General features: G+C 47.2%; 2 protein-coding genes across 2 annotated transcripts in view; both read right to left on the reverse strand.

Moving 5' to 3' along the window:
• The window catches only part of LOC149342397 (solute carrier family 22 member 7-like), a 60,526-nt gene extending 56,165 nt beyond the window's left edge, over positions 1-4,361 (reverse strand). Inside the window, exon 1 of the mRNA XM_089544680.1 lies at positions 4,254-4,361. The gene's annotated coding sequence lies outside the window, so the exon portion shown is untranslated. The remainder of the gene's footprint in view (positions 1-4,253) is intronic.
• Positions 1,801-23,608, reverse strand: part of LOC149342398 (solute carrier family 22 member 7-like) — a 23,663-nt gene continuing 1,855 nt past the window's right edge. The window contains exons 2-10 of the mRNA XM_089544681.1: positions 23,306-23,608; positions 21,470-21,573; positions 20,393-20,547; positions 18,709-18,877; positions 16,032-16,161; positions 15,609-15,718; positions 12,855-13,069; positions 5,741-5,922; positions 1,801-4,630 (exon numbers count right to left, since the gene is read on the reverse strand). The exon at positions 23,306-23,608 is cut by the window's right edge and continues 95 nt beyond it. Of these exons, the coding sequence (XP_089400807.1) occupies positions 4,295-4,630; positions 5,741-5,922; positions 12,855-13,069; positions 15,609-15,718; positions 16,032-16,161; positions 18,709-18,877; positions 20,393-20,547; positions 21,470-21,573; positions 23,306-23,608 (1,704 nt within the window). The 3' untranslated portion in view covers positions 1,801-4,294. The remainder of the gene's footprint in view (positions 4,631-5,740; positions 5,923-12,854; positions 13,070-15,608; positions 15,719-16,031; positions 16,162-18,708; positions 18,878-20,392; positions 20,548-21,469; positions 21,574-23,305) is intronic.

Raw genomic sequence — 23,608 nt, forward strand, 5'->3', positions numbered from 1 at the left:
TAAAGCAGCCTGTCTGTAATTGCCGCCATGTGGCGCTGGATAAGGGCGACAAGGTACTGTGGGGTGGTGGCAGTGTCATGCGGCTGAATTTGTAAAATGTAGTAATTTGATGAGTGCCATGGTGAGTATGTTCTTGAGTATGCTCATTGGAGTGTGCAGTCCCACTGCCTACGCCTGGCAGGTATAGCCTGCACGGATGTCCCTGACGACGTGTATTGTGCTCGAGTCATTGTATTGTACACGGCTACACCTCCTTTGGTCATCTCATGAGGATATTGCGCATTCGTAAGCGTTTAAGATTTTCTCGCGTACGATGTCCTTTCATAGTTCATTGCTTTCCTCCTTGTGCGTCGCTGTCTACAAATTTAGAGTCAGTTTTTAGCAACGCTTTTATTATAATTAGAGTTATTGCAAGTTGACTCCTAAATGAGCAAGCTTCTGTGACCTGCATACCAGGTGACAGGGAGGTATGGGGGTATCGGCTGCTGCAGCAATCGCTTAAGCGAACGTAGCTGCTGTGACGCTTCTATTTATCCGATCTGATTCTGTGACGCGCTCGCAGCCCACGCATGCGCAGCATTGGTGGCTAAGCTGCGCCCGCTCCTACTCATCTCCTCGGCTCCGCGCACGCCCGTTCTCCCGACCGCCTGCGCCCGGCTCTGCCTCATCTATCACCCAACGCCTCTCCTCTTGCGTATGATTATTGCCACCCTGTTAGCCTCATCGCGCATCTAGTGAGAAAGCAATTACAACTCTCGCTGTAAAAAATGCACAGGCGATCATGCGATGTGATGCGACAAATCTGCGTTAGCAGTATTGGTTGTAAGATTTGCATTTTACAACGATCACCTTACCACTGCGCCTTTGAATTTGCTTTCGCCGTGGGCATCCCTTGGGTGGAGGCTTCTGGAGAGTGGAGATGTTTGCGTGATGCAGGCTCATAGGTGAGAGGCACACTCTTACCGACGAGCGCCCTGAGATTCATCGATCGACTGAAAGATTAACGCGTTCTAACTATTAAGAGGCTACTTTTACTTAAAAGGAAGCTTTTATAAGATAGAAAGGGTCAAAACATTAAATACAGGTGTCGCCACCGCCGGTCGACTTCGCATTGGGCCAAATCGGCTGGGCTCGCGATAGTTCGGTGTTTGCGTGGATGGATGGAAAAACTTTATTGAGCGAGCGTGTTTGGACCCTTCAAGGACCCAGGGCCACTACACAGCGCTCATATTACGCGCATGTGTCCAGGCCACACGGGGTATGACATCCGCAACCCACTTTACGCAGCGAAGTTGGCTGTCCGGGTCCTGCGACGAAAGGAGGGTCGCCCATTCTTCCCATGTTCCAATGGCGGGCTGTCCCTGCGGGTGAAGATCGGCAGAGCAGCCGAAGAGGATGTGGTTTAAGGTGGCCTGCGACTCTACACAGAGAGTGCACTAGGGGGAACGGGGCGGAAGTAGGATAGGAGCTGATTAGTAGGAAGAGTTCGGGGTCTGGAGTCGCCTCCACAGGATTTGTTGGGAGGGGGATAACTGGGGGTGGTGAAGCGGTGGTCTCACCGGACCGCCAGCCTCGCTAGGTTGGGATGCGTCGTTGGCGCGAGCTCTCCTGTTCAAGTTCAGAGGAACGCTGGTGAACCCGAGCTTTCGATAACTTGGAGAACCTAGTTAGGGTAAACAAAAGCACACCAAAATCTTGGCGCTTGCTATGGAAATGCCACATAAGTGCAGGAAATATGACAGCAGTTACCGTGCACCCCATTTCCAGGTGGCTGCTGCAAAGAGTCTCGAAGGTTTCAGCGCCGAAAAAGAGAATTTCCCTTTATTCAGAAGACTGAGGTATTTATCTCTGCCCTTCCATTATTTTTCATCTAACTGAAGTTATCCATGTTCCGCGCAATCTTCAGGTGTCGAGAAGGCTCCTTCGTTCTCACGAAAAATACGCATAAGTTCCTCAAATGAACCCAGTCTGGAGCACTGCTTTCCCCGCAGAACTGCAACACCGAAGTGACATTTTTAAGGAATGTTATTTGCAGGGTGTCGAATCGTCATTTTTTCGGGTTCGGTTCGGGTTCGGTTCGGGATCGGGTTCGGTTCGGGATCGGGTTCACGCCTTTCTTGTTCAGTTCCGGGTTCGTCTCCTGAGTGACACTGTGGTGAGCCGGTCCGGTTAAATCGGGTTCAGGGCAAAAAAATATACTGAACGTAGATGGTTTTTGATCAACCTTTGTTATGCTGTTCACTTTTCTGCTTTACATCGGCATATAAAACAAAAAAAAAATCAAAATGTGTTTAATGCAAGATATTTTCACTTTGCCCGCCTTAATTTACTGTCCACTGCAAGAAGATAGGAATTTCCGGCAAGAACCTCAAAATCAAATGAACTTAATACTAACGTAAATCGGCTATGTATACGGTAGGACATCAATCTAAGCAAGTTGATTACGATCCATAGTATAACAGTGCGGAAAACGAGGGTAAACGAAGAACCAGACAACACGAGCGCTGACTTTGAACTAACTTTTACTACACACCTGGATGCATTTATACATTTACTGCCGAAAAATTTCATTTCGCGATTATCAAGTGATATTGACGATTTTTCGGTTTGACGGTTGGAATTCTCGGAGGGTGCCTTTGCGGAATTGTATGTGTTGATTCGTGATGATAAGCTCGGTTCCCTTCTTAACTTTGTCTTGGGAGGAAGGGTATTAATGTACGCAGGTGCGTAATAAACTTTAGTTAAAATCAGCGCTCGTGTTCTCTGGTTTTCCTTCTGTCCTCATTTTCCGCGTTTTTAAACTGTGTTCATACTAGAATTCATCTGATGAGGTACGTAAGGCGAAAATCTGGTGGATATTACATCTACAAAACCCTTCAGCTTCAGTAGTTTCGGATACCCAGAGGCGCGAGTAATAGGTCTCTATCTGAAGCTCGTGTCAATCAGGAATTAATCCCAGGGAGAGTACTTACGCAGGCGCCGTCAAGACCAGCGCAAGCGCCCTCTACTTTAACGCACACTATTGAGAGGGGAAGCTGTCCTGTATCCGCAGCTATATATAGACAGACACCTTTACGTCTCCCCAAGACCGGCTTGCCAGTCACTCCACCCGATACACCTACAATATGTACCTTACGAGCAAACCACCGACCGGGGTTAAGTATGGTAGCTGTTTCTTTTACTGCGTTAGCAGTATATTCTCATTTCGCATAATAACTGTGTGTGTGTGTGTGTGTGTGTGTGTGTGTGTGTGTGTGTGTGTGTGTGTGTGTGTGTGTGTGTGTGTGTGTGTGTGTGTGTGTGTGTGTGTGTGTGTGTGTGTGTGTGTGTGTGTGTGTGTGTGTGTGAGAGAGTGTGTGTGTGTGTGAGTGTGTGTGTGTGTGTGTGTGTGTGTGTGTGTGTGTGTGTGTGTGTGTGTGTGTGTGTGTGTGTGTGTGTGTGTGTGTGCGCGCAAGCGCACGCGCAGCCTCCACCCTTGATGCACACTTCAGTGGGTGACTATTAAACATTCCATCACAATCCGTCCTGTCATTCTGTATTCGTGGGTGTGCCGGCAAGTATGCCGGCCCGGTCTTCCCGGGCTCGGTGTTGCCGTCCGCTGGCGTCTTCGGTAGAGTGCTCATGGTTCGTGTACCTCCCGGCACTGGCACAGCCAGCCAGGACCCGACCTGACTTTGCCACTCTACCCGGTCCGCCACCGAGCCCCCGACTAGATGATACGATCACATTGTGACAACGACCCCAATTACCTTACACCGCCGCCACCTGACCTGAGACCCCGCTAGCCAACCAAAGTGAGAAAACAGTACCCGCCCTCTGTCTTTCAGTGGGTCTATGGGCATTGTGGGCATTGCAGTCTTGGTGGGCCAGGCTTCATCCGCTCATCGTATTCTCATTGCCCTCATCGTGGTGCCAGGCCCTTCACCTCCTCTTCTCTCTGCTACCATCCAGCCGCGCCCATCGTCACCTCTTGCACCTTTTCGACTATGCCATGCTTTCAGCTCGAGATCGGGATGATCGCTCGGTGATCCCGGGTCCTGTCACGGACTAGAAGACAAAGAAGCAGTCAGTGACGCTTGCGGAGTGTTCGCGCTAGTCTTGCGGCCATTAAATGATACCATCACCATCCGTTATGTCGTTCTGCATTCTCCGGCTTGCCATCACGTAACAGTATGAACACAATTACCACTAAACATTTTTGCCTCCTTTCGGTGCATGAACGTAGCCGAGGAATCGTGCACTTGATGCCTTACCTTATTTGAAATAACGGCCTTGAGTAAACTCGCCAACGAGACTAATCTGTCTGGCACTCCTTGAGCAAGCACTGTGGGGTTTCGGGCAACGCACCCAGGTGCACACTCTCCTCTGCCTCGTTCTCAGTTCGCGCTGCGCTCCCCCCAACTCCGGTGCTTGAGCGTCCGTTGCGATGGCCGCCTCGTCTCTTGCAGAGAAGATCCGCGGCGGAGACGGGGCAGAAGCAGATGCCCCGGTCTCTCGCCAGCCCCTCGCCGTCTTCCAGGGTCTGCGGAAGTGCCAGATGCACCGTGTCCGGAAGGAAGAAGGCGAACACCGACGCCGCCAGCGCCGTGGCACCCATCACCGTCACCGGCAGGAACCGGTCCCGCTCGGCCTGCGCCCAGGTTTGGACGGCACATGGAAGGGATGAAGACGCACGAACACATGGCGCGTACAGGTCAGCACGTAGCACACCATTGCGCCTTCCCCACAGTGGCGATGTGCCTGGATCTTGCCAAGATTCAATTTTGCGCCCCGTCCGTCAGCATGTGTCTCGTATTTACCTGGTTAAATATCACGGGACTGTGAAAATGGCAGTGTTTCGGCGGAATCGAATAGAAATACAAGATGAGAAAAACTGGCTTCGGATTTTGAATTTAATGCGGAATATTTCTCGTTTCTCAATCAAAAATTTGGAAAGTAGCGAAAAGCGCCCAATTGTAAATAAGTTATAACTGTATCTTTCACAGATCGCAGTGCTGTTTACTATCGCGAGAAGGTATATGAGTGCGCGCTTAGCTGACCAGTACATGTGACTGATCAACGAGTGAGAGGTCATCACAGTTTCCGTAACAGTAAAAGCCACAGGAGTATCCCCGTGCAACTGAAGTTCTTGCGTCTTTAAAATCCCACAAAGTCAGAACAGTTTTTGTTATCATGAAAACGTTCAAAGTATGGCAGACTTGATTTTTGCTATTATGAAAGTCGCCATAGTATCTCTACATGACCAGAATTTTTCGTTATAAAAATCGCCATAGTATCGTAAAAATAACCCACAGCTTTTGGTATCGAAAAGACGGAGACAGTATCGCTAATGACCGCAGTTTTCGGCACCATGACAGCCTCTGCAATGTTACAGATCAACAGTTCGTAAATATAGCGTAAATGTGTAATCCACATCCGAAGAAAACTAAAGCAATTCGTAGGAGTGCAACCAGTATCACGGTTCGCCCCGACAGTGGAATAAAACTGACTCCTGTATATTCGCAAAAAAAAGGTGTCCGAGTTAACCAAATATAACTTTCTCGAATTGAATTACAGACAACTAACGAGAGGTATTTGTCGTTTAAACAAAATTTTCTTCATTCGCGCAACCATAGACAAGACTTCGGTGTGTTTCTTTAGTTTGTCACGGCACTATGTTTGACATTGGGTGAATTTCCAGGGCACCAAGCAAACGGCACCTTCGCAAAGCCGTAGAGCCCCTCTACAAAGCCGCACTCACCAGCGCTGCCACGTGCATCCCAGCCAGTCCTCCGAACTCCCCCACGAGGCGCTGAAGCTGCACTGCCCGACCACGAATCACGGTGGGGAAGATCTCGGAGGACAGCTGGTAGGTGATCATAAAGCAACCAGCGAACGCCGAAAGACACACAGCTGCCATTGCCAGAGTCCATGCTTCCGAAGCTGAGAGAGAGAAATAGAGAGAAAGCGTTCATCACTGGCTGCTGCGGACGCAGCCTTCGATGCGCACAAGGTCCCCCAGTTGTCAGGAGATAGCACCATTTTTTCTGATAGCGTCGTCCTCCACACTTTCGCTCTTGCTTTATATCTTCCCTCTTTTCTCCGTCTGTGATTGGCCCAGTGCGTCCACGTGGTGCACCGCACGGCTAGCGGTTATTTTTATTTTGCTTCGTAAAAGAGTCACAACTTGAACGCATATGAAATACGCGGCAGAGTCGAAGCCGATTGCATGAGTGATTGCATGAATGATTTCCCAGTGGGTGGCGAAAGTTTTTCGTCAAAACTGGTAATAATCGAGGTGCGAAACGATTGCGCATCTTCTAGTCCCTTTTTCTTTGCATGCGATGGCTACTTCTGACATTTTTTGGAGGCAGGCTTTCTGCAGGGATGGTCAAAGAGGTTTCAGGAAGCCAGCAGGTAGGAGGCAAAATATTTTCCGCGTAGAAGGACATCAGGCATGCATTTATTATCCCATCGTCTCCTTTAAATGAGATGCCACTTTGCGGCATATGACGAGGCGCCAGCCGCGCATAAAATTTTCCATGGTCAACGCCTCATGCAGCTGCCATCCCGCCAGCTGCTGCCGCCGTCGTGAGGCGCAGTTACCGCGCCTTCCTATTCTTAAAAAAAAATGATGACGTCCATCACCGCCACTTCTCTGAGTATTAAAAAAGTTTTTCACCACCACTACCACCACCTCCTCCGAGGAACACAAATGCATGCCATTCAGTCGATATGAAACACTTTGAGATCACTACGGCACCCCGCATTGGAGCAATACGAAAGGAAAATGTCCGCATACTGTATCGACGTCCGTGGCGGTTCTGACATCCATCGACGACAGTGGTTATACTGACGTCTGAATCTGTTTTCTCGCGTTTTTTCGCGTTTAATTAATTTACCAAATGCACCTCATCAACCAAATTTCTCCCACGGCAACATTTTATCGCACAATATCTGTCGCATCACACTTTCACACATTTATCTTCGGAGAACGACGTAATCGTGCGGACAAATTTGCGGACACTTTTTGCCGACGCGACGGAGCCATATAATGCTCTCGCATTAATAACTTGCAGTCGATTCCTGTGATATGTAAGTTTTTAATGCTATCACTTTTTTTTCTCAGTCATGCATGTTCTAAGTCCAAAACATTTTTCGAGTAGAATGAATGCTGCGGAGGTTATTATTGACATCAACTGAAGCAACATGTGCATGTCACAAACAGTTTTGGCTCTAGTTAGTCCCAAAACAGCTTGAATCAGCCGCATTGCTGCTGCTGTGTCGCCATAATACCCAGTTATGCTGCTAGGATGTCGGACTCCTTTCGCTAGGGAGTAAGCAAAAGCAAGTTCACAGAATCAAGACTATGAAAGAATACATATGTGGTTATACCTTCCAAACCGTCATGGAGAACAGACAGGGGATAATGACGTCATATTTTGCGAAGTCTGAGCAACCGGAGTGATTTCTAGTACATTTCGGTCTTCTTGAAGAGCCATAGGGATTACAAAAAATCGTACGATGAAGACACATATTTCAGAAACGGCTGCAGAAACTAAAAAAATTCAGGGGGCACTTTGTTGACCTAAAGTGCAGTGAGGCGGAAGCCTTAAGCGCGGTTCTGCTTGTGTCACTGATGAGTTGTTCAGATGTTAGGCTTCGCCTCTAAGTATTGTTAGTGACTCTCAAACAGCCTGCCGAAATTACATGAATGGCAGGATAGGTCGTCACGCGCTCCGTATACTCCTCGCAGCGAGTGACCGAATTAAAAACCGGGAAGAACAAAACGACAAGGTCCGACACAAAATTGTGTGGGTACCGGGGCACACGGGGGTGGCAGGGAACCGAGAGGCCGACAGGATAGCTCGAGGATACATTACTTTCCGAGCTTCCGACGAGACCGCGGAACTCGCGCCAGCACCCAGGGAATACTCGGCCATACTACAAAACTATAGAGGCAGAAGAATGCGATATCCCCCACCGCACAAATCTCTCAGCAGAGAGGAAGCTGTCACTTGGAGACAATTACAAACAGGCTCTTTCCCAAACCTACACATACTAAACAAAATGCACCCTACGATATACACGAACAAATGTCCCTGGTGCGACGAAAAACCTACACTATACCACATCACATGGGCCTGCCAAAACATAGACGTGGTCCCCAAAATACAAAACCCGAGTGCGGAGCAGTGGGAGACTCTGCTGTCCAGCGACCGCTGCGAAGACCAACAAGGTCTGGTACAGCGAGCTCAACGGGCGGCAGTGGCCAGCGGAGCCCTGGACTGAGGGCAACCGACCACTGATTAGAGGCGGACGACTTCGACAGAGAACCAAGACGTCTCTGAAGATGCCCCCAAACCGCAGGAAAAACCATTAGTGTAAATAAAGTTTTCCCTTCCTTCCTTCCTTCGCCTCTAAGAGTGAAACGCGACACCGTCTTGCAACGCTGCCAGGGAGTCCATATAACGCCATCGCCCTTCGGTTGTACGCCTTTCTCGTCGGTAAATTGGTTCTTGAGGAAAGGAAATGTATCTGTCTCGCATATCTGGGTGGACACCTATACTCCGTTTCATACATCAGGTGCATCGCTGTCAAAGCTAGCGCTCTTTTTTGCGCAGCCTGCATCCGTGACAGAAAATAGTGCCTTGCTTGTGGTGAGCGAAAAATAACAAATGCATTGCCAACAGGCTTCGTGGATAATACATTTGTCATCAGCGTGACAAAAAACGATGTTATTGCGAGCGAATCGGTCGAGATCTGGGATTTTGTATTTTGCGTTTGTCGTCTTTTTCCATTTCACGTTTTCGCTGTCCCCGCTGGCCGCCGTGTTTACTCTTTCCGTCCGCCTCCCTTTCACTTTTGAGAAAATGGCGTACAGCTGAGCGGCCGCGGCCAGCTCTCCTGTACGCATTTTCCCGAAGATTCGTGCACGCCAAGCAAGTAATTGCGAATGTGTTCGGCCGCTCCAGGATCCGTTTTCTGGAGAAGTCTGTTCGGGAAGTATTGAGTGCTGTGAGCGAGGACACTGGAGTAGCGTTGCCAAAATCAAGGCGGAGCGTCTGTGCGGGCCTGTGGCGTCTCCGAAGAGAAGACCTTGCGAAGTGAAGATTTCAAGCTCGCGAATAGTCAAGAATAACAGCTTCACAGTCCATGCCATCCGTCTGAAAGCGCACAGTATGTACGCGAAGAGGGAATTCCCAACACTGGGCAGTGTGCTAAAAGCTGGCAATGAGGACGACGACCTGCCGAACTTGAAGAAAACCGCATTGTGGAGGTTGATGAGGGACATCGGATTCACATTTCATAAAATAAAACGGAATCTTGCACTGATCGAGCGAAGTGACATCATTGCCTGGCGTCGCAGATGCCTGCGGGCGATCAAGGAATTCCGAGGATAGGGCAGGTACGGGTCGTTCCTTGCTTATTTTCTTACGCAGCACGTTTAGACTGGCTTCACATAGAGCTTGATGTTAGCGTTGCAACCTCGTAGTCGTAAGAGTGAGTGCTGCTTGAGAATGACACATTTAAAGGAAATCGTCTTAATCATGTCGCTGTTGAGGACCTTTTGCGCAGAGGTGACGTTTCACGCCCAGTTTTGAGCTACATTTCGGTGGGGCACGTGTCTGCATGGGTCAGATTAAATCGCTAAATCCCAATTGATGCGGCAAGCAAAAACAGCAAAACTGCCAAAAATGTAGCACTGCAATGGGTAGTGCCATCTCGTCGTCGCCGCAGGAACGAATGGACACCCACTTTACACTGCCAGTTGCTCCGGTGGTGCGAGTTACTGGCGCTACTGCTGCGAACGCTGGCAATTTTTGTTCGCAGCCGCCGCGAGTGAAGAGATTTCAAATGTTGCCGAATTAGTGATGTACCCGATGCAAACATACAGTGAATATAAACCAAATGCCGCCTGGGCGTGAAATATAATCCCGAACAAGGGAGCAATTAAGCTGAGATAATTCTTTTTCTCGAGTGTCTTTGAGCGGCTGTTTGTGAGACAGGGGTCAGCAGTGCGTTTGTTGCAGTGCATTGCCTACTTACATGCTGCGGCGTGTTTGTTTACTTACAAGCATTGACTCGTGTACTCGGTTGTTTTGCATTTACAGGTGCATCGTCTACATAGATGAAACCTGGGTCAACGCAGGGCACACAAAAGAATACGTCTGGCAGGACAAGACTGTAAAGTCATCTCAGGAGGCTTTCATGAAAGGTTTAACAACGGATTGGCTGCGCCTTGGGGCAAATGGGCCCGTTTGATTCTTGTACATGGTGGGAGCAGTGCAACAGGATTCGTGGAAGACACTGCTGACTTCAGAGCAAAAAAGGGAAATGACGCTGACTTCCACTCTGAGATGGATGGCAACTACTTTGAGAAGTGGTTCACTGACAAATTTTTGCCAAACATTCCGGCCAATAGCATTGTCGTCATGGGCAATGCTCCATATCATAGCGTGGCTCTTTAAAAAGCACCACTGGCTGTTTCCAGAATAAACCATTTCTCGCAAACACTGCGGGGTTAGCATTTTTTATTGTCCTGTCTCATTTATTGTTTGCTCTTTCGAAATATTTTTACCTAGCGTTGTACAACTTTTTCTGCATTCTTACTTGACGCTGTCCCACAGCTTGGAACTTTGTTTACCTGACTGCATGAAAATCCTGCCTGAGCAGCTTCTGCTTTTCTAGGAGAGCAGGGAAATCGAGATAAGCTGCTTGCCTCTGTATTGCCTTCATATACATTTGTGCACGACAACGAATCTAACTCTTGAAGCAGTACTATGTTCTCTCACTGTGTGAATCAGCACTATGTTCTAAATTTAACACTTAACACGGGAAAAGAGGCTATATCGAGGTGGTGTGTGTAAAAATAATTTGACCAGAAAGTTACAGACGGCGACTTGTTAATCGGGCCATGGCGGAGCACTCAGCACTGTGCTAATTAAACCCGACGAATGAACGTCATCGTTCGCACAAACCTCTCGCTTGCATCTAAAAAGTATAGTCACAATGCTCCAGAATCGGGAAGAAAACCGCTACTGCTGACCAAAAGCCGGTGCGAGCTCATTGACAACAAATTTCGGACAGCTCACATTAACGCGGAATGCATCAAATGAACAGATGCATGCAGTTCATTTCAGAACACGCCATAATATTCAAGCGATTCTGAACAAAACGAGTTTTCTCATTCAAGTCACGCGAAATTCAACTTGCGATGAAAAAAAGAAAATGTGCGAAAAAAAAAAAGTTTCACCACCCTGGATTTGAACCAACGCACCCCCACTGCCTGTCGACTCCCCGGAGCGACGCGTTAGACCACACGGCCACAAAACAGAGCGGAGTGATACATTTCTCTTTATTTTTTTCTGCGGACTACTTCCGTAGCCTTCACAGCGTTGCACATGATGTATGAAACGGAGTATAAACCTCGCCGTAACGGGAACGGAGGCAGATGGGAGTGAACGAAGACAGCGTATTCACTATACGCGCCTTTGTTCATTCCAAACCATCGAGCTTGCATGGCGGATGCAATAAAGACAAAAAAAAAAAAGAGCTGGCATGGCGGAGTGGTTAGCATGCTCGTCTCTCACTCCGGAGACCGGGGTTCGATTCCCGAAATCGACCAATTTCCTACTCGGTTTTATTTATTTATCTGGCCTGTCTAGAAGGGTTAATTAGGCTAATTGGGTAATTAAGCAATTAACTAAACTCAGTCCCACTTACTTGGAGCATCACTATACGATCCCTTTAAATGGTTGCATGGTTACTAGCCAAAGTACAATTGGCCCCGTTTGAAATTCGCGCACTGTGACGTCACGACGGTTTCGACCATTTGAAAAGCGTGACATTTCTGTCGATAACTCCTGCTTACAACGATGATGCATTAAAGGCTTCCGCCTTAATACTATCGCTAAAGTAGCAGCCAGTGGGGTAATGTGGAAGACAACATTGACGCTGTTGCACGCTTTGATCAAGCCTACTGTAGTGTCTCGAGGTTTCTGCCTCAAGGTGGCGAAATGAACTCGTTCCGTCCTCTATTGCAACCGTGTTCTCGCCATGCAGCTGCAAGGATATGCGTGTAATTGAAGAAAATTTTTTTCTACCTGGCGTGGGATAGTATGCCCTGTGAGTTGAGATAATGACCTCAGTTCATTAAAGCAGTGTGAATAAGAAAGTAAGAGAACAAACTGAAATAGAAAGACACCAATGAGTGTCTAATGTTCTTGTGAATTTCCCGCCAAAACTCCCGTTGGAACCGGTCCTATTGCTTTTTTTATGATAGCCAACTTCCAAATTTTGGGGCTTCTCAGATTTTCGAATTTGGCGGTTTCCTATGATTTTTCACTGGTGGGTCACATGGGGTTGATGATGTCATGGCCCTTTCGATCGCATTCGTAGATTGCGGGGAGTCTTCATGCTACTACTGGCTTAGGGTACAGCGGTTAAGCGATGCGCCACTGTCCCGGCATGTGGCTGTCTTAAACACAACCACTGGTGTGGCTTGTAAGACCCAGGTTGCTCTTCCCGAGCTCCTGTAAGGCTCATGCGCAGCGCCACGGTGGGAAGATGGCAAATGCACTAAATATTATTTGACTTAATTTCATCGCCACTTGCCACGGGGGCAGGTAAGTCACAACCCGGTGGGTAGGTTGCCGCGTCCCATGGCGGGCAGGTCTCGATGACGTCGCAATGTCACGTGACCTCTCTTGTCCAATTATTAATTTAACTGCCGCCTGCCCCGGTGTGCACATTGGGATGGCGTCACAAGATCACATGATATCTCAATCAATCAGGGAATCTCTTGCCAGAGAAGCCAAAAGCTTCATGTGAGACGACCACCAAAATGCTATCGCATTAGCAATGGTTCTTACCAGTTCTCGCGAGGCCCATGGTAATGCAGCTGACGCCTGCAATAAGCAGGAAAGTCACGTTCGGCCAGCGACGACCGAGCACCTCGAGGGAGACCATGCAGATTATGTTGACCGGTAGCTCCAAGGCCATGGCGATCGTGTAAGTGGTGTAAATGTTGAGGCCCAGACGGCCCAGCTCAAGAGTGCAGCCGTGGTAGCAGAGGTTGACGAAGAACCTGAAACACAGAGCAAGAAGAAGGTCTCGCGTTCAGACTCAAACCTGTTGGGGTGTCATTATTAAAAGGCGGGCTGTGTTAATGTGGACTAGTGCGTGTTGTCCGGGAGAGGGCACGTAGGAGGGGACACAGACGAGAAGGGCATACGACTACATTGACCAGCAACCTAACCGGGCTTAAAGTGCCATTACTCCGTTTTTTTGTTTTTTTAGACTTCCGCACTGTTTAAGGGTTCATATCTATATACGCTCGGAGGCCTTTCCTTTCAGTGGCGTTGTTTGTTTGTTTGCTTGCTTGCTTGCTTGTTTGTTTGTTTGTTTGTTTGTTTGTTTGTTTGTTTGTTTGTTTGTTTGTTTGTTTGTTTGTTTGTTTGTTTGTTTGTTTGTTTGTTGGCTGGCTTCTTTGTTTCTTTTTTCCTTGAAAGTAGGCGTTTATGCGCTGAAAATGCACTCGTACCTTCGATGACATCATCATGCGCGCCTCACTGCGGAAAAGCTTGATGGCTGTCTGGATTTCTCGATTTCAATCGGTGATTGTGTTTTTATTTATTTATTTATTTATTTATTTACAATACCCCTAAGGGCCCTCGTGCGAGGGTATTACACAGGGGGGGGGGGGGGGGGGGGGGGGGCCGATACAAGCATAAAAATATGGCACAGGAATTTGAACAAAATACACGTAATAATGAATTAAAACTAGTAATGTACACAAATATTAACAACAAACAACGCAGAATAAATTACTCAGTAAATGCACATAATACAACAAAAATACCAAATCTGTTAGTCCATGGTTTGCTTGCTCGAATGCTAGCCCGAAAGGACTTCTCATGCTTTACCTGCAAGTTTCACACATTCGACCCTTTTAAGTTCATCTATTTCTAAACCATATGCAGTTGCTCTTTAAGGGGGCCTTTCAGTGCTTTTTGAGCACAGTAAATAAACTTGCCCAGTCGGTAGATCTGGTTATTCTGAATACTTGATCTAAATATTACATTTCCCACAAAGCAGAAAACGCAGAACCACGTTTTAAAGTCAGTTCTCTCTTTCATTCGACTTGTTAAATCTCGTGCCCTCTTCATGTAACGCATGTACAGTCTTTGTGAAAAGTAACCAGGCTGCATGGTTTACTTCTAGCTCGTGCAGTGCAGCCGTTACAGCTTCCCTGAAGCTGACATGGTCGTTAAAGATAAGGACTGGGGGTCCTCTTACCTTCCACCACATTTTGATCTTTAGGAAAGCCACAAGGGCTCCACTACACAAGCTAGAAACAAACCATGCAGCCTGGTTACTTTTGACAAATACGGTACATACTGTCTTTTCCAAAAGTAACCAGGAAACGGGGTTTGTTTTTTAACCGCAATAATGGAACCCCTAAAGCATTAAAGCTATGCTAAGTAAGAATAACCCTTGTCCTCACCATTGAATGTCTGTCTCTAGGAGTGCCATAAGGGCTCCACTATCCGATTTTTAACAAGAGATTATTTCAAACAGGCTATTAGTCAGATACATCCAGTCTTCACAGGAACGCGACGCAGGAGCTACAGCGAAATGGGATCTGATATGACGAGCAGGTTAAGTGCGTCAGCAACCCTACCAAACATGCTTGCCATAGCTGGAAGTCACTGCCTTGGGAGCAAAAAAAAAGCGGAAAAGCTAACAACGTCATAATCGTGTCAACGATGACCTTTCACTGACTGGGGCTGGTATAGAAGGCACCCAGATTTGCGCGGGCTGAGAATCACGAGAGGAGAAGGAAAGCTGCTAAAACGGGAAGGGTGTATTTTAATTCCCGATAACACCGTTTCTACAAAATTAAGTATTCTTACTAAAGAATGCTAAAGGATAAGCACTAAAGAACATTCCTACTACGCCAGGCAGTCGCCAATAATGACAGACCTCCTGTACTCTGGCAATATACATCACTGCTTACACTAGTTCAAATTACATGAAACACTCTATGTCCATGCGTAACCTCTCTTAGGTCCTCGCTTTCCCTATATCAGAGAAGATTACACTTTCCGTGGCAGAGTGTTATGTTGCTATGTTCGCCTTGGTGGATATCAGGAGGTATAAGACTGCGTGCTACTTCTACAACTGCTTCCAGTAATCTCAAGAAGATCTAGTTGATTTAGCCACTGCTCTTACTTGTGCATCGTTGTGCACCGCTACAGACCATAGCCCTGCGCAGAGCGCTTTAGATGCCAGAATTGAAATTGTTCCGCACGTCTTGCTGTGCTGAGCCCGCTGTCACTGGCAGTCCGCTCTTGAGTCATTCAGGGTTTCACCGTACAAGCTGAGCCTAAACTACGCCAGTCGGTCAGTAGCATACATCGGCTGTCATGGCGCACAGCAAGCGTACAGAATTCTTAGAAAACATAGCGCAAAAAGGACACGGACGACACAGAAGTGGACAGGACGGGCGCTATGTTTTGCGCTATGTTTGCGCTATGCGCTATTTTTGCGCTATGTTTTCTAAGAACTGTTACCAACTAGCCCAAACCAAGCTACTGGTACAGAATTCAATTCGAGTCTCGTACCATGTAGCGTAGATAAGCAACGTCATCCTGCGGAGCCGGGATAACTTCAGCATTGCCTTGGAACTCTCGCAGAAGCTTAGTACCTCTTGATTGGACTGCTTGTTTGCGCCCTGCGAAATCGAACATCGTCAAATTACGTTAGTAGCTTCTAAACCTGCACGCCGTAGGTTTGAACAGAAGGACACTATTGTACGACAGTGTCCTAACATATTGTCCGACATATAGTGATCTACGCAAGTTCAGCGAACAGTACAGGCATTTTTATAACGTTGAATAACATTCCCGAAAAAAATAACAAAATGTTGAAGCGCTCAGGCTTCGTCAGAAGCTCATTTCGTGGTAAAGAAGTGAATGCACTTTTACTTGCTATAAGCGCAACGTGATTTCCTACATAGCTCAGGTGTATATAAATGGCACACTCACAAGCAAGAGTTCCAGTACTTCTTCTCTCGTGACGCTTTTGCCGTTCCTCGAAGCTAGGCGTTGTAGGTGATGGACCGCCTCAGAAGTGCGGCCAACCGAAAGGAGCCAGCTTGAGGACTCGGGGAACCATCTGCGACCAATACCCACATGTAATCAAGCCCTGTATTCTATTCAGCTCGCCGTTCGTACTTCGGCCAAGCCTCTTCACAGTTTGGCTGTTTAGTCTAAGGTAGGATGCAAATTTTATTCTCAGAAGAACAGCGCTTGCGTACAACGCAGCATGAGAAGGAGGACACACAACTGCGCTGCCCTGCTTGCTCCTTGTCCTCGTCCGTTCTCTGCCATCACAGTAATTCTCAGAATGAGCCTGTCAGGTATTACTGTGCAACGAAGTCAGGAACAGCCACTGGCCAAGTCAGCGGAGGGGGCTAGGAAGGCCTTACAAAGATGCATATTAAGTTTCAATTGACCGTTATTGAGTTGTTGTTAAATCAAGAAGTCAGAGCAAGTAGTCAAACCCTCGGGTTTTTATGGCCGCTTTGAGCTTTGTCGGGGAGGAGTGGACAAGGAAGATGCCGAGGACAAGTGAATGATTTCTTCATGCAATATAGAATTCGCCAACGAGGCACTCCCGTGGCAAGCTACGAAACTGGCAGGCATTCTGGGGCCCTCGTGTCTTCGGGAGTTCCAAAGAGGACAAGGCAATCTAATGCACGACAGTAAAGAGACCTGCCCGATTAACAGGAGACCGCTGCGACAAGGCACGTAAGCTCGCTACCCCAGCCAGTGGCCTGAAGGTCTCGGCAGTGGTATACGCAGTGCCTGAGAAAAAAAAAAAAAAGATTTCAAGGCTTTTTTTGTCTCTATACTTGCTTGACCCGCCTAGACGAGCGCAGTAATGAGGCCGCCAGATGTTACGCCAGAGGTGGGGCAGAACATACGGTGGTCGTCTCACGTATTTGTCACGGACAAACGTTTACGGGATGCGGATTCACGGCAAAAAAAAAAAAAAAAAAGATCGTGCCTGTGTGGTCATGCAAAGCAGGTCAATGATAAGCTTAGAATCATGAGGGAACATTCGTGCCCCATATACTGGAATAATACAAGGCGCCTGGCTGCCGGGCCTAAGCAGGTTTTTTTTTTTTGTCCTGCGAGCCCATGTCCCGCAAAGTTTTGTGTATGACTGCACTCAAGGGAAGCAGTATTTGCCTATGCACACTTGCTTTATGCACACTCGGTCATCAACGCCATCCCTCGGCCGTCAACGCCATCTCCCTTTTCACTATTTGTGCAGCTGCCAATGGCTCTCTTTAGAACAAATTTTCCTACGTTCGTGTTTTCAATATATCCTTTTGTTTTCTTTTTTAGTGTAAAAAAGGCTTTGAATATTACAAATATTAATGTCAAAACTATACCGTATGCTGTCACGGATCCCGAGATTCTGATGTTAGGGTGTGATTTCAGCCACCCAAAGTTCGTTAAACAGGCACCACAACCTACGTAGTCGCATTCCGCTCCCGTCGAAAGGCAGTAGAATGCAGTTCTTTGTACATTCTGCGACATTTTTAATGACTATTCCCCAAACTAGCGGGCGCGACAGACCCTGTGAGCGCCTTCTGAACGGCACCGCGCTGCACAGGAAGGTACGGGAAAGGGAGAGGGAATAAACGCTCCCCCCGCCTTTTATCGTAGCGAGAAGCGAGTCTCACTTCAGCAATATGCACTGTCCGTTACAAGGGCGCCTCTTCTCTCGCCCCTCCTTAGAGCAAGCCAGTGACTCCCTTTGGCTCGATCATCTCAAGGCTCTGCTATAACATCGCCATAACAGCTTCCTTGCGTTTTGCAGAGCGCAACAACTACGCATACTGTGCGCCACACAAGATATTAAACGCGGACTCAGTAACAGAACAGCATAGCTTCTTGACCACGATGACAAGGGCCAGTAAGAAAGGCGTATCCTTTTTCAATCATATGAATAGGTGTGAAGATCTTAGGGCAGTAGACCTTAGGGCAGTATGGGAATCAGCGTTGGAGATTATAGGTGCGGGTGGGATAACAATGAATTCTGCACGTCTACAAGCTCCTTGAAAGATAAAAATGTCGGACAGATTCGGAGGCACTAATAAGTTCCATCACTTCCGTAAAAATAAAAATGTTTCTGGTTCCTCTCAGCAACAAAAAAAAAAGCAGAGCGCTGAAGCAAACAGTCGGGAGATAATTGTCCAGTCCTGAATCTATCCCACACATAAGAGTCACGAGCCGACAGGAAAGAACAGAAAGTGGGAAAAAAATGTACACAGTGTGTGTTGGTTTCCTGTCAAAATAACAACACCAATGTGATCCCTTCAAGCTCTACCTACCAGGATCAATGTGCGCTATCGAAGTTTATTTTGCGAGACCTAACAAAATATATAAGCGTAACGTACTCATTGGCTCCCCTATCCAGCATGGAGAGCAAGTGACTGTCAAACCACGAAAAGTAAATATTGGCCACGGCAGGCTGAAGCGGAAATCGATCCCCTTCATTTTGACTGCAGCTGTACAGGTGGTGACTCGAGCATATCTCCTTAGAAGCGACTTACTAAGCTTTTGAAAGGTCAAGACACAGCACCAAGATTTTGCCGAACCCCAAAGACGCGTCATTTTGTGCCTCGTCGAATGCCGGCAGAGTACTCACGCTAGGCAGAAGAGCAGGAGAGCATCGGCAACTACGGCCGCGTACAGCAGGGATCGCCAGCTCTGCGTCAGGTAGCCGTACCAGGGCGCCACGCTGCTCAGCAAGCCCCACATGGATGCCCACACGAAGGACACCAGTGTCCTTCTGTGAGACGCCGTGTACTCGATCGCTGCATTGCACGTATGCGATTAGGCCGCTGTGCAGACGCTCAGGGAAAGTCACAGCCACTTGCGCCTGACTGAATACAGACTGTCCTTGAGTGACCAAACCACACAAAGCTAGGCCGCACCAATGTCTTGATTGAACGCCGCTGTCGGATGACGGGCTGATCAGCTGACATAGAGGCAAAATGTTGCGATTCTATTTCGTCACATCGATTGAAAAAAAAAAAACTGTTTATGGCCCATAGGTGCTCTTTCTGCTGAACACTTCCTGCAATATAACCCCTCCTAGAACTGCACAACGTGCGTTAAGAGACACATTATTATTCTACACTTGCTATGAGAAAGCGCCGAGAGCGCCAAGCATTTTTTTTTATTATTCCAAGCTCCTTGGCTTATACTTCGCCAACAAGGTTGACAGCGACAGCCGGCCTGTCTACACCTGCTCCTTGGAAGGCTGCGATGAAGGTAGTCAAGCTACAGCTTTCAGACTGTTTGAGCCAATTAGCCGCTAGGTACGGTAATTAAGCGCCAACGATTCAGTCTAACCATAGCGAACGTCAAGTTCGCACCGCAGACGTGTCTTAGGCCTGGATGGACTTGTGCTCGTCGCGGATAAGTTGGATACGACAAACCAGCTGTGCATGAAACGGGTCGTACACTACTACATTCGTTGCCGGTAAGCTATTTGCAACCAAGCACAGTTGCTTTAGTCGATTTTTCAGCCAGACATACAGCAGTCGCTAATGAACGAACTACATCATAGCAGTAGTTCCTTACATATGATTGTATAACAAAACATTCCCTGTGTTGCGCGGAAGATGTCGAACTTACAACATGGAGAATATACAAGAAGGTAGCGACATGCCCCATATTTAATATGAAGCTCACATCATGAACATCTATTTCGAGTGCATACGTGACAGCTGGACATCAAGGTTCCCTTATTGCTGTTTGTCTTTCTTGGTGGAGAAGCGTCCAGCTTGTTAAAAAATATCGGTACAGAGATTCGAGAGGATGCACGTGAAGAGAATGTGTAATATATAGAATAATATGGAATCACTTTCAATTAATCTCGAACTTATTATATCAGTCAACAAATTATTATGTTACCTAGGTAGATGGGATCACATTTTATTTTTAGGTATACTTTTTAACCAAAGAGGAATGAACAAATGAAACATTACATGATTGTACTGTCGTGCTGCCAGTGATGGTCACTGAGTACGTAGTGACGGGTGTTGTTGGCTGACTACAGATTTTTGGTAGCGAAATTAGTTATATGCTGCCAAAATTTTACCACACCAAGGATGGGCAGTGTCTATAGAGTCCATTCCGGTACATTAGACAAAGCCTGCTACTAGACATTCGTACTGTATAGCAGACGCTGCTTAATAATGTTCTTAAAGCTGAAAACTATAGGCTCTTATCGACTAAGCTCCTAAAGTAATATCGCTGCACTTGCTCGCGCATACCTACTACGAGGAGGCGAGTAGAAGTACTTTCTAGTTAACGTCACTTACCCAGCACAAAGACTACGCTGTTTATGGTCAAGGCAGCCATCCCCGTGAAAAACCGAAGAACAGCGAATCCAACAAATCCACTGAAGTAAGTGCCAGTTAGGTTGGCAGTCGATCCGATGACGGTCAGCATCATGATTGTCTTCTTTCTTCCAATTCTGCACTGAAGCAAGGAAACGGGCATTTAGGGACGCACATCGCAGAACGTGCCACACCTGTCCAGAACTGGCCAAAACTTGCACAAACTTTTTCACGAAAAAATGCGAACAACTGACACAAAATGTGAGTTTTGCGAAAATAATTACCTCGCACTACTGGTGCCTACCGAAGCGCGACATGAAGGTGAAAACGTTCAGGTTCGGTACCTTAAGATGAGGCTGAAAAGCGGTTCCGTTCCTAAAAGGGAAAAACTGACAGGGCGGCAACCACTGCGTAATGCGAGGTTCAGCGAGAGCTGTCTGCGGTGGTGATTATTATATTGTTTATTAATTATGTTCAGACTATTCTCTTGTAGAGTGCTTCTGATGTGACTTTGTTGTCCCTCGTCTTCGTTGTGTTCGGACCGCAAGGTTGCGTTGCCTTAGCGCGTTTCAATGACGTCATGCTTCACATCACTGAATGTTCACTATTGAATGTGGTGCAGCGTTATGCCGAAACAAGCGCAGAACCGAGAAACCAGCTTTCGCTGCAAACTAATACTGCTTCGAGAAGCCGTAGAAGGAGACATGCAGAAAGCTGCCACCAAGGAAGAACTCAATGAATATGTCTTGATAACGTGACAACATAGCTACTGCAAACGGGCGATTTAACAGTTTGGGTGAAGCATAATTTATGCGATCCCTTTGCGCCATCACGACGGTCTTTCAATACTGAGGCATGAACCGCACCAACACTACTCAATTTTCCACTAACTGTGTGTTTTGCAGTCATAGCAATAGAGCAAGTGCATTGTTCTTGACGTCATTTCGAATGAAAACTGTGAGGCGTAGCAGAGACTACCACTTGTTCATAGAACTTCCTTTTTCCCGCGTTAATATAAGGCGCTGGACTTCCATACCGCATGAAGCCTAAAATACGTACCTGTCAGACAAGACTCCGCAGATTAAGTACCCAGCCATGGAACCAAGCCAGTACGTCGTATGAACCGTGTACAACTTCCAGCTGTCGCCGCAAACCCATTCGTTCTTCGCAGGAAAAAAGAAGACACACATCACATCACCTCTGCCTGCAAAGCCGAAACCTATTCAGTAGTTTCCTCAACCCAGCGTGTCATGGATGCCGCATCTAAGCAATAACTGCTCGAGTGATCGCAAAAAACATCATTAAGTCTAACGCATGGGTAAGAGAACAAAAGTTCAATCATCCGAAATAAGGAAAAACTCCCCTTAGTCCGGGCTCCATTGGCGTAGGCCACCCTGACCGCGCCCTGGTCGACCAGCGATTATGAAAGTAGGTATTCACGATTTCTTTTTTGTTTTCTGAAACGTGGTTTGCAAATGACGCAAATGGCTTGTTCATTTCGGTAAACACGTACAAGCGCTAAAAAACACGGACAGAGAAGAGACTTGGACAACACGAGCGCTTTCCCTTTCTCGTGTTGTCTCGTGTTGTTTCTCGTGTTGTCCAAGTCTCTTCTCTGTCCGTGTTTTTTAGCGCTTGTACGTGTTTGCTATGAACCAACTAGCCCAAAGGTCTGTGCTCATTTCGGTAGCTCGATTTCGAGAGCACTATAGGCCTGCCGCTTTCTTCCGAAGGCGTCAAGGGAAGAGAGCAAAGGGGAAATGTGGTATGGTATGGTATGGTATGGTATGGTATGGTATGGTATGGTATGGTATGGTATGGTATGGTATGGTATGGTATGGTATGGTATGGTATGGTATGGTATGGTATGGTATGGTATGGTATGGTATGGTATGGTATGGTGTAATACTTGGAGTTTAACGTCCCAAATCACACACGAGCTATACATACGAATAACAATGTATACGAATGATAATACTCAACAATATATACACACGAATCACAGACGAATAATCAGGTATACGAAAGTGAAATAATTGATGAAGAAGGCCAGGTTGACTATTTCTAGACCTCACGGTCCATCTGGCAGCGAGGACTTCGTGCAACTTGTATTGCCTCACATTTTTGAGGATGGAGAGCAACACGGACACCAAACTTTCTAACGAGGGCTGTTCCTCGCCGCCCCCTCTCTCGAGTGTGAGCAGATAAGATAGTGAACTCTCTGTTAATTGTACTGCAGACAAGATACCGAGATACAGAAAACAAAAAAGGAGGAAGGGGGTGGAGGGGCATGGGATGTAATTTTGAACGTCGCCGTAGGCGGCCTTCTGCCTTACAGCTAAACCTGGTGGAATAAATGTAATCGCTTTGCGAAGGGTGGCTATTGCAGTGCCGGGACATCCAGGAGAGAGTGGTGACTGTCAACTTATACGACTCTTTTTACGACTTCATAATTCTTCATAGGCAGCGAGACGAGTGCAGTGACGGTGAACCAATAAAAACGAACCTCAAGCACAAGAGGATTTGTCGCACTGGCCATACATACGCATGTTCTATAAAAGCGTCACACAAAATCTTCACTTGCAGCGCACCACAATTCAATGTGTGGACATTAAATCAGCAGACACGTGTTAAAGAAACCTCAAACTCATATTCTTTTAGAGAAAATTGGAACTAAGCTCGCCATTTTATTAAAGCTACAGCAGTTTCATGCGAGTGCCGTTATATTCACTTTTGCCTGCACGGTTTTATAGGGCAAAAATATTTTTTTTTCTTTCGGTGCTCAATTCTTTTTCTTGGAGTAAACAGAAGTCTTCACTGCTTCTTTTGTAAACAAGAGTTTTACAGCGGCTGCAATTGTCTGAGTTTTCATACTTGTATCGTCTCCACACCCACCTCCATTGTTACCGTCGGGAAGAACTCGCTGGGGTCGTACTGCCATCCTGAAGGGCAGTCTTTCAGTCCTTCCTGGAAGGTTGTTCCGTTGTGGTGGCCGTCCTCTCCGGAATGCATTGCGACGCCTTGACACCTTCCCTTCGGCAAGGAGCTTATCTCCTCCCCTGAAGGAACACTGTCATTGTGGAAGCACCACTGGCTGAACGGCGTAACCAAGATTAGGTAGTGTCCGAAAGCGTAGAGGGCTGTGTGTAGGCCGCTCAGCATCAACGCCAGCACCATGACAGTCTTCTGGAACCGGCC

This window comes from Amblyomma mixtum, chromosome 5 (genome assembly GCF_055824585.1).
Source record: "Amblyomma mixtum isolate Tamu chromosome 5, ASM5582458v1, whole genome shotgun sequence".
NCBI classification, from domain to species: Eukaryota; Metazoa; Arthropoda; class Arachnida; order Ixodida; family Ixodidae; genus Amblyomma; species Amblyomma mixtum.